We start from the raw sequence: 12,221 nt of genomic DNA, 5'->3' as shown, positions 1-12,221 counted from the left end.
AGATTGCTTTCAACGAGCATACATGGAGACGAACGACATAATTTGCACGAATTAGAACGCCTTTAAAATTACAATATTGCAGCGATTTAATTCATTCCACCCATTAGAAAATATCAACAGCTAAATGCAGTTGTTTGTGAGTTTTTTTTTTTTTTCATACAGAGAGCGCTGTGTTCAGCAGTGTAGACATGAGCTCCGAGATGTCCGTCTGAGAATTATACATGACTGCACTTCTTTTAAAGGCATGTAAATACAAACACTCCAGCGATTGCACACAATAAATATAGAAGAATATTTTAAAGACCTGCATTGGGTGCAAATGACTTTTTTCATAGGCTTAACTAACAGGAGATGCACGGCTGCATTTATGTGTCTGTTAACAAAGACATCATTTGCACGTCTTTTAAAGGTATTTTAATACAAACACTCCAGCGATTCCACACAATAAATATAGAAGAATATTTTAAAGACCTACATTGAGTTCAAATGACTTTTTTCACAGGCTTAACTAACTAACATTGAATGCACTGCTCAGTCTTCGTCTGCATCAAAGACATCATTTGCACGTCTTTTAAATGTATTTAAATACAAACACTCCAGCGATTAAACACAATAATAGTAGAGTAATATATTACACAGCTTAAATGCTTGCTTATTTCTGCTTTTAGGCTCAACCGCACAGCAACGCGTCGTGGCTTTCAAGCACGCGCTGTACACTTGTTGTATGGCAAGCCGTTTTAACCTAAAATACACATAAATCCTCTATGGCAAGCTGTTTTAGCCTAAAATATACTAAGTATTACTTTTCGTGATAGCATTTTTACTAGCAACAATTCAATCAGAGAGCTCTAAGGGTTCTGGGCTGGCCCTTTTGCCCGAAGGCTGCCCGGTTTGCTTCTCCAAGCCAACATTTAAAGTTTGTCATCGAACTTTAGCTTCTAGTTATTATTATGTTGGCTTGGAGAGCCAACATATTGTTATGCTATTTAAACTTATTATTATTATTAAAATTCTTCTGAGACTAAAATTCTATACGCTACTCCTCCTAGAGCTTTAAGCCTACAAGCCCCAAACTCGGCGGAGCCCTGGGCCCTGGTCACGAAAGTGTTGCTATATCTTTTTGGAATGATCAGACTTACAGTTGATTTAATATTAATTTTTTTATATTAAAAATTCCTAAAATTTCGCCCTCTAATGGAGCAATACCTCTCCACTGAATGGAAATATGTCCCATAGAATTGAATGGGCTGAGAAAAAGGCGCCCTCTAAAGGAGTAAATCCTCTCTACTCAACAGGAGATCGCTGAGCTCTGACCTACTTTCACTTTGACTTAGGTGGAAAATGCAAATAAATAACGCCTTTAAAATTAAAATATTCCAGCGATTTAATTGTAAATACCCATTAGAACACACCAAGACCTGAATTCAGCTATTTGAGCTAATTTATTCAAAACTCTAAGCATTTCCTTCACCGTGTACAGCTTCAGCGCGTACTCTCTCTGTATATCTGCTCACAAACGACCTAATTTGCTCGAATTAGAACGCCTTTAAAATTAAAATATTACAGCGATTTAACTCTAAATACCCATTACAACACATCAACAGCTAAATCAGTTTGTGATCTGTTTTATTTCAAAGTTGAAGCAGTGTCTTCAGCAAATGTATTACACAGACGAGCTTCACGGCTCGGAGCTAACTTACGTTACCCGACTGAGAATTATACATGACTGCACGTCTTTTAAAAGCATTTAAATAAAAACACTCCAGCGATTGTACACAATAAATATAGAAGAATATTTTAAAGAGCTACATTGGGTGTAAATGAGCTATTTCAAACGTTTTACTAACGAACATGAGATGTACGGCTGCATTATCAGTCTGTCAACAAATACATAATTTGCACGTCTTTTAAAGGCATTTAAATAAAAACACTCCAGCGATTGCACACAATAAATATAGAACAATATTTTAAAGAGCCGCATTGAATGCAAATGACCTGTTTCAAAGGTTTTTACTAACGAACATGAGATGCACGGCTGCATCCGTCTGTGTCAACAAAGAATTCATTTGCACGTCTTTTAAAGGTAATCAAATAAAAACATTCCAGCGATTGCACACAATAAATATAGAAGAATATTTTAAAGAGCTGCATTGAGTGTAAATGAGCTATTTCAAACGTTTCACTAACGAACATGAGATGCACGGCTGCATTTATTTGTCTGTTAACAAAGACATCATTTGCACGACTTTTAAAGGTATTTTAATACAAACACTCCAGCGATTCAACACAATAATAGTACAGTCATATAATAAAAAGGTTAAATGCTTGCTTATTTCTGCTTTTCGCCTCAACCGCACAGCAACGCGTCTTGGCTTTGAAGCAAGCGCTGCACGAATCTCGTATGGCAAGCCGTTTTAACCTAAAATACACATATTAATCCACTATGGCAAGCTGTTTTAGCCTAAAATATACTAAGCATTACTTATCGTAATAGCATTTTTACTAGCAACAATTCAATTACAGAGCTCTAAGTGTTCTGGGCTGGCCCTTTTGCCCCAAGGCTGCCCAATTTGGCTCTCCAAGCCAACATTTAAAGTTTGTCATCGAACTTTAGCTTCTAGTTATTATTATTATTAAAATTCTTCTGAGACTAAAATTCTATACGCTACTCCTCCTAGAGCTTTAAGCCTACAAGCCCCAAACTCGGCGGAGCCCTGGGCCCTGGTCACGAAAGTGTTGCTATATCTTTTTGGAATGATCAGACTTACAGTTGATTTAATATTAATTTTTTTATATTAAAAATTCCTAAAATTTCGCCCTCTAATGGAGCAATACCTCTCCACTGAATGGAAATATGTCCCTTAGAATTGAATGGGCTGAGAAAAAGGCGCCCTCTAAAGGAGTAAATCCTCTCTACTCAACAGGAGATCGCTGAGCTCTGACCTACTTTCACTTTGACTTAGGTGGAAAATGCAAATAAATAACGCCTTTAAAATTAAAATATTCCAGCGATTTAATTGTAAATACCCATTAGAACACACCAAGACCTATTTGAGCTAATTTATTCAAAACTCTAAGCATTTCCTTCACCGTGTACAGCTTCAGCACGTACTCTCTCTGTATATCTGCTCACAAACGACATGATTTGCTCGAATTAGAACGCCTTTAAAATTAAAATATTACAGCGATTTAACTCTAATACCCATTACAACACATCAACAGCTAAATCAGTTTGTGATCTGTTTTATTTCAAAGTTGAAGCAGTGTCTTCAGCAAATGTATTACACAGACGAGCTTCACGGCTCGGAGCTAACTTACGTTACCCGACTGAGAATTATACATGACTGCACGTCTTTTAAAAGCATTTAAATAAAAACACTCCAGCGATTGTACACAATAAATATAGAAGAATATTTTAAAGAGCTACATTGGGTGTAAATTAGCTATTTCAAACGTTTTACTAACGAACATGAGATGTACGGCTGCATTATCAGTCTGTCAACAAATACATAATTTGCACGTCTTTTAAAGGCATTTAAATAAAAACACTTCAGCGATTGCACACAATAAATATAGAAGAATATTTTAAAGAGCCGCATTGAATGCAAATGACCTGTTTCAAAGGTTTTTAATAACGAACATGAGATGCAAGGCTGCATCCGTCTGTGTCAACAAAGAATTCATTTGCACGTCTTTTAAAGGTAATCAAATAAAAACATTCCAGCGATTGCACTCAATAAATATAGAAGAATATTTTAAAGAGCTACATTGGGTGTAAATGAGCTATTTCAAACGTTTTACTAACGAACATGAGATGTACGGCTGCATCCCTCTGTCAACAAAGAATTCATTTGCACGTCTTTTAAAGGTAATCAAATAAAAACATTCCAGCGATTGCAATAAATATAGAAGAATATTTTAAAGAGCTGCATTGAGTGTAAATGAGCTATTTCAAACGTTTCACTAACGAACATGAGATGCACGGCTGCATTTGTGTGTCTGTTAACAAAGACATCATTTGCACGACTTTTAAAGGTATTTTGATACAAACACTCCAGCGATTCAACACAATAATAGTACAGTCATATAATAAAAAGGTTAAATGCTTGCTTATTTCTGCTTTTCGCCTCAACCGCACAGCAACACGTCGTGGCTTTGAAGCAAGCGCTGCACGAATCTCGTATGGCAAGCCGTTTTAACCTAAAATACACATATTAATCCACTATGGCAAGCTGTTTTAGCCTAAAATATACTAAGCATTACTTATCGTAATAGCATTTTTACTAGCAACAATTCAATTACAGAGCTCTAAGTGTTCTGGGCTGGCCCTTTTGCCCGAAGGCTGCCCAATTTGGCTCTCCAAGCCAACATTTAAAGTTTGTCATCGAACTTTAGCTTCTAGTTATGTTGGCTTGGAGAAGCCAACATATTGTTATGCTATTTAAACTTATTATTATTCAACCTTCTTCTGAGACTAATTTTCTATACGCTACTCCTCCTAGGGCTTTAAGGCTACAAGCCCCAAACTCGGCGGAGCCCTGGGCCCTGGTCACGAAAGTGTTGCTATATCTTTTTGGAATGATCAGACTTACAGTTGATTTAATATTAATTTTTTTACATGAAAAATTTCTATAGGATTTCAATGGGCTGAGAAAAAATGCGCCATCTAGAGGTGCAATACCTCTCCACTGAAGAGGCGGGACTCAAACCTCTTACTTACAGTCACTCTGAAATCGGTGGAAATACAAATAAATACCGCCTTTAAAATTTAAATATTACAGCGATTTAATTGTATATACCCATTAGAACACATCAACAGCTACATTCAGCTGTGAGCTGTTTTGTGTAAAAGTTAAACCGCTGTCTTTAGAGAGTGTGTTACAGATGAGCTTCACATCTCCGTCTGAGAATTATACATGACTGCACGTCTTTTAAAAGCATTTAAATAAAAACACTCCAGCGATTGTACACAATAAATATAGAATAATATTTTAAAGAACTACATTAGAGCAAATGAGCTGTTCAATAGGTTTCACTAACGAACATGTTACCGAGCTGTGACTTACTTTCACTTTGACTTCGGTGGAAAATGCATATAAATAACGCCTTTAAAATTACAATATTCCAGCCATTTAATTGTAAATACCCATTAGAACACAACAAGACCTGAATTCAGCTGTTTGAGCGAATTTATTCAAAACCCTAAGCATTTCCTTCACCGCATACAGGTTGCCTTCAACGAGTATACATGGAGACGAAAGACATAATTTGCACGGATTTGACCGCCTTTAAAATTACAATATTGCAGCGATTTAATTCAGTCCACCCATTAGAAAATATGAACAGCTAAATGCAGTTGTTTGTGAGTATTTTGTTTTCATACAGAGAGCGCTGTGTTCAGCAGTGTAGACATGAGCTCCGAGATGTCCAACTGACAATTATACATGACTGCACGTCTTTTAAAGGCATTTAAATAAAAACACTCCAGCGATTGCACACAATAAATATAGAATAATATTTTAAAGAGCTGCATTGGGTGTAAATGAGCTATTTCAAACGTTTCACTAACGAACATCAGATGTATGGCTGCATTATCAGTCTGTCAACAAATACATCATTTGCACGTCTTTTAAAGGCATTTAAATAAAAACACTCCAGCGATTGCACACAATAAATATAGAAGAATATTTTAAAGACCTACATTGGGTGCAAATGACGTTTTTCATAGGCTTAACTAACATGAGATGCACGGCTGCATTTATGTGTCTGTTAACAAAGACATCATTTGCACGTCTTTTAAAGGTATTTTAATACAAACACTCCAGCGATTCAACACAATAATAGTACAGTCATATAATAAAAAGGTTAAATGCTTGCTTATTTCTGCTTTTCGCCTCAACCGCACAGCAACGCGTCGTGGCTTTGAAGCAGGCGCTGCACGAATCTTGTATGGCAAGCCGTTTTAACCTAAAATACATTAATCCACTATGGCAAGCTGTTTTAGCCTAAAATATACTAAGCATTACTTATCATAATCGCATTTTTACTAGCAACAATTGAATTACAGAGCTCTAAGTGTTCTGGGCTGGCCCTTTTGCCCGAAGGCTGCCCAATTTGGCTCTCCAAGCCAACATTTAAAGTTTGTCATCGAACTTTAGCTTCTAGTTATTATTAAACTTCTTCTGAGACTAAAATTCTATACGCTACTCCTCCTAGAGCTTTAAGGCTACAAGCCCCAAATTCGGCGGAGCCCTGGGCCCTGGTCACGAAAGTGTTGCTATATCTTTTTGGAATGATCAGACTTACAGTTGATTTAATATTAATTTTTTTTACATTAAAAATTTCTATGGGATTTCAATGGGCTGAGAAAAAATGCGCCATCTAAAGGCGCAATACCTCTCCACTGAAGAGGCGGGACTCAACCTCTTACTTACAGTCACTCTGAAATCGGTGGAAATACAAATAAATACCGCTTTTTAAAATTTAAATATTACAGCGATTTAACTCTAAATACCCATTAGAACACATCAACAGCTAAATTCAGTGGTTTGAGAGCAGTTCTTGTAAAAGGAAAGCTTGCACCCTTCAGCGAGTATACAAGCCGTCAGCACGACCTCTCTCTATGTGCTCATAAACAAAATAATTTGCACGAATTAGAACGCCTTTAAAATGAATATATTTCAGCGATTTATTTGTAAATACCCATTAGAACACATCAACAAATCAGCCTTTTGTGATCTGTTTTATTTCAAAGTTAACTTAGCTCCCAGCCGTGAAGCTCGTCTGTATAACACACATTTGCTGAAGACAGTGCTTTAACGTTACCCGACTGAGAATTAGACTGCACGTCTTTTAAAAGCATTTAAATAAACACTCCAGCGATCCAACACAATAAATATAAAAGAATATTTTAAAGAACTACATTAGCTGCAAATGAGCTATTCAATAGGTTTCAACGAACATGTTACCAAGCTGTGACCCACACTTTCACTTTGACTTCGGTGGAAAATGCATATAAATAACACCTTTAAAATTACAATATTCCAGCCATTTAATTTTAAATACCCATTAGAACACATCAAGACCTGAATTCAGCTGTTTGAGCGAATTTATTCAAAACCCTAAGCACAGATTGCCTTCAACGAGAATACATGGAGACGAACGACATAATTTGCACGAATTAGAACGCCTTTAAAATTACAATATTGCAGCGATTTAATTCATTCCACCCATTAGAAAATATCAACAGCTAAATGCAGTTGTTTGTGAGTTTTTTTTTTTTTTTCATACAGAGAGCGCTGTGTTCAGCAGTGTAGACATGAGCTCCGAGATGTCCGTCTGAGAATTATACATGACTGCACGTCTTTTAAAGGCATACATGTAAATACAAACACTCCAGCGATTGCACACAATAAATATAGAAGAATATTTTAAAGACCTGCATTGGGTGCAAATGACTTTTTTCATAGGCTTAACTAACAGGAGATGCACGGCTGCATTTATGTGTCTGTTAACAAAGACATCATTTGCACGTCTTTTAAAGGTATTTTAATACAAACACTCCAGCGATTCCACACAATAAATATAGAAGAATATTTTAAAGACCTACATTGAGTTCAAATGACTTTTTTCACAGGCTTAACTAACTAACATTGAATGCACTGCTCAGTCTTCGTCTGCATCAAAGACATCATTTGCACGTCTTTTAAATGTATTTAAATACAAACACTCCAGCGATTAAACACAATAATAGTAGAGTAATATATTACACAGCTTAAATGCTTGCTTATTTCTGCTTTTAGGCTCAACCGCACAGCAACGCGTCGTAGCTTTCAAGCACGCGCTGTACACTTGTTGTATGGCAAGCCGTTTTAACCTAAAATACACAAATCCTCTATGGCAAGCTGTTTCAGCCTAAAATATACTAAGTATTACTTTTCGTGATAGCATTTTTACTAGCAACAATTCAATCAGAGAGCTCTAAGGGTTCTGGGCTGGCCCTTTTGCCCGAAGGCTGCCCAGTTTGCTTCTCCAAGCCAACATTTAAAGTTTGTCATCAAACTTTAGCTTCTAGTTATTATTAAAATTCTTCTGAGACTAAAATTCTATACGCTACTCCTCCTAGAGCTTTAAGGCTACAAGCCCCAAACTTGGCAGAGACCTGGGCCCTTGTCCCGAAAGTGTTGCTATATCTATTTGGACTGATCAGATTTACAGTTGATTTATTATTAATTTTTTTACATTAAAAATTCCTAAAATTTCGCCCTCTAATGGAGCAATACCTCTCCACTGAATGGAACTCTCCACTGAATGGAAATATGTTCCATAGATTTGAATGGGCTGAGAAAAAAAGCGCCCTCTAAAGGAGTAATTCCTCTCTACTCAACAGGAGATCGCTGAGCTCTGACCAACTTCCACTTTGACTTCGATGGAAAATGCAAATAAATAACGCCTTTAAAATTAAAATATTCCAGCGATTTAATTGTAAATACCCATTAGAACACATCAAGACCTGAATTCAGCTATTTGAGCTAATTTATTCAAAACTCTAAGCATTCCTTCACCGTGTACAGCTTCAGCACGTACTCTCTCTGTATATCTGCTCACAAACGACCTAATTTGCACGAATTAGAACGCCTTTAAAATTAAAACATTACAGCGATTTAACTCTAAATACCCATTACAACACATCAACAGCTAAATCAGTTTGTGATCTGTTTTATTTCAAAGTTGAAGTACTGTCTTCAGCAAATGTGTTACACAGACGAGCTTCATGGCTCGGAGCTAACTTACCCGACTGAGAATTATACATGACTGAACGTCTTTTAAAAGCATTTAAATAAAAACACTCCAGCGATTGTACACTATAAATATAGAAGAATATTTTAAAGAGCTACATTGGGTGTAAATTAGCTATTTCAAACGTTTTACTAACGAACATGAGATGTATGGCTGCATTATCAGTCTGTCAACAAATACATAATTTGCACGTCTTTTAAAGGCATTTAAATAAAAACACTCCAGCGATTGCACACAATAAATATAGAAGAATATTTTAAAGAGCCGCATTGAATGCAAATGACCTGTTTCAAAGGTTTTTAACGAACATGAGATGTAAGGCTGCATTATCAGTCTGTCAACAAAGAATTCATTTGCACGTCTTTTAAAGGTAATCAAATAAAAACATTCCAGCGATTGCACACAATAAATATAGAAGAATATTTTAAAGAGCTGCATTGAGTGCAAATGAGCTGTTTGCACTGCTCAGTTCTTCGTCTGCATCATCAAAGACATCATTTGCACGTCTTTTAAAGGTATTTAAATACAAAAACTGCAGCGATTTAACACAATAATAGTATTGTAATATATTACAAAGGTTAAATGCTTGCTTATTTCTGCTTTTCGGCTCAACCGCACGGCAACGCGACGCGGCTTTGAAGCAGGCGCTCATCACATATTCTAGTATGGCAAGCCGTTTTAACCTAAAATCCACACACGATCCTCTATGGCAAGCTGTTTTAGCCTAAAATATACTAAGCATTTCTAGTCGTACTGCCATTTTTACTAGCAACAATTCAATTACAGAGCTCTAAGTGTTCTGGGCTGGCCCTTTTGCCCGAAGGCTGCCCAATTTGGCTCTCCAAGCCAACATTTAAAGTTTGTCATCGAACTTTAGCTTCTAGTTATTATTATTATTATTTTCATGTTTTTAGCTCCACTGACTGTTCCTGTCATCAGTGATTCTCCACAAAACCCTTCAGTATCAGAAAGATCATCAAGTCAGAATTGCTCATTGCTGTGTTCAGTGTTGGATGTGAGTCACGTGACTCTCTCCTGGTACAAAGGAAACAGTTTATTGTCCAACATCAGTGTGTCTGATCTCAACAAAACCATCTCTTTGCCACTGGAGATTAAGTGTCTGGATGATTCCTACAGCTGTGTTGTAGCTTATTCATTTACTAACCGGACTACACACCTCAACATCACTGATCTCTGTTGGACATGTCCAGGTATGTCAGCATTCAATAATTCTTTGCTCCTGTATAGGATGAATGAGCACATGCTATATATTTAATAATGCATTTGAGAGACATTTTCCCATTACATGATGTACATTTGATGGATATGTTCTTATTGTTACAACTAAGTCTTATCTTTCTGTTCTGAGACTTTTTGACTCGGAGACTGATTTTGAAGTTTTTCTGAGTTTGATTTTCCTGTCTTGTTGTATTTACTGTTTCCATGGTGTCTAGCATGTGCTGAGTTGCTGTTTCCATTGCTACCCATTGTTTACCTGTGTCTAGTTAAAGGATAACTATTGCCAAAATGCAACCTGGGCTGTTTTTTTACTGTAAACGAGACAAACTTATATCTAAAAGCATAATTACGACAAACAAGCCGTTTTTGAGATTGACCGTGATTTAGTTTTGTGGCCTGTGAATGGGAGAACTAGGGGCATAGTTTTGAATTGATATTTTTACAACAGTAAGAAGGCTCGATACACCACGAAACTTTGCTCGAAGTATCGCCTGGGTCTCTACACATGAACTCGAGCATTGAGAACATTGTTCGTGAACACAGTTTACTAAAAAGAATGTTTTTGAACAACTCACTTTCACTGTTTGAGTCTCCGCGCGCGGCTGTCTTGCAAGTCAAGAGGTATCAATCTCCGAATGCGAGATTCTTATATATTAATGTTTCTTTAATGAGGCTCTTTTTACAACTAGAAGGTTAATATTGTTTTTCACTTGCGACAAAACAACAAATTAGCCGTGCATTTATATGGAAATATGCTTTAGGAGCTATCAATCTTTACTCTCCTCAGTATTACGTCGCATTCGGAGATCGATACCTCTTGACTGGCAAAACGGCCGCACGCGGAGACTGGCAAAACGGCCGCACGCGGAGACTCAAACAGTGAAAGTGAGTTGTTCAAAAACTTTCTTTTTAGTAAACTCTGTGTACAAAAACAATGTTCTCAATGTTCGAGTTCATGTGTAGAGACCCACGCGATACTTCCAGCAAAGTTTCATGGTGTGTCGAGCCTTCTTAGTGTTGTAAAAATATCGATTTTGCTACGCTCAAAACTATGCCCCTAGTACTCCCATTCACCGGCCACTGAACACAAAAATAATCACGGTCAATCTCAAAAACGGCTTGTTTGTCGTAATTATGCTTTTAGATATAAGTTTGTCTCGTTTACAGTAGAAAAAACAGCCCAGGTTGCATTTTGGCAACAGTTATCCTTTAAGTTACTTGTTACCTCTGTGTATACAGTAATATACTCCTCAGGTTTCTTATTGTTGGGTGTTGGCTTTGGTTATGCAAAGCACTTTACCCCGTGCTGGGATTCTCCCTTGCTTGTCTTATAAAAAAAAAACAACAACAACAACAATAATAATAATAATAATAATAATAATAATAATAATAAATCCAAACAATTAATAAATAATTGACAAATTAATTATCAAAAAAACTGTTACTTGCAGCCTTTTAGATATTTACCCAGTCAGATATGCTATTATTTCATCTTAGTTGAAGTATGGTGAGTTTCATTTAAAGTAATGGCTGTTGTTTTACCCATTGCAGGAGCCGGTCAAAGTTTATTTCTCACTCTTTCTATAATTTGTGCGTGTCTGCTGTTGCTGCTAGTGAGCATAGTTGTGTTGGTGTTTTGTCACCGTAAAAACTACAAACGGGCAAAACAAGAAGGCAAGTACAGTGTACCTTTTGCAAAAGTAGTACCAAAATATTCATTTTACCATCATTTTAGATTCACAATTTTTTTTATTACTAAACAGTGACTACTGAGGAGGAGGTCAGTTATGCTGATGTGAAATTCACAAACGGAGCTCCAGATATGGTAAGATTTGTTTATTATTAACATCTCTTTGTCTGCTGGTGAAAAAACATGCAGAGTTAGTGTTGTTTGTTTGTGGTTCTGCTTGTGGCTTTTTTAATATAGATGATGTTGCATAATTTAACACTCAGACATAATGAATAATTGTTCTTATTGTGCCAATGCTTGCTTATTTTCTTCTGTGGCCTAGTAATGAAACTACCCCCCAAAAAGTGAATATTATATCGTTTAAACATAATTTCAGATGTTGTTGGTTTTAGGTGCATTAGTGCTTTGCTTTAGTCATGTTCTTACGTGGATTTTCATTTTCAAGTTCTTACATGATCATGATGATCTCATGTTGACTGAGAGTTGGCTGAAG

The 12,221-nt window shown here is 36.5% G+C and overlaps 1 protein-coding gene across 1 annotated transcript in view; it reads left to right on the top strand.

Moving 5' to 3' along the window:
• The window catches only part of LOC141338021 (uncharacterized), a 45,756-nt gene that overhangs the window by 32,655 nt on the left and 880 nt on the right, over positions 1 to 12,221 (top strand). Inside the window, exons 3-5 of the mRNA XM_073843593.1 lie at positions 9,714 to 10,010; positions 11,590 to 11,712; positions 11,802 to 11,863. Of these exons, the coding sequence (XP_073699694.1) occupies positions 9,714 to 10,010; positions 11,590 to 11,712; positions 11,802 to 11,863 (482 nt within the window). The remainder of the gene's footprint in view (positions 1 to 9,713; positions 10,011 to 11,589; positions 11,713 to 11,801; positions 11,864 to 12,221) is intronic.

The sequence above is a fragment of the Garra rufa genome, chromosome 7 (assembly GCF_049309525.1).
Source record: "Garra rufa chromosome 7, GarRuf1.0, whole genome shotgun sequence".
Classification (NCBI taxonomy): Eukaryota; Metazoa; Chordata; class Actinopteri; order Cypriniformes; family Cyprinidae; genus Garra; species Garra rufa.
Note: the sequence above shows the minus strand (reverse complement) of the source record. Positions and strands in the feature narration are given on the sequence as shown.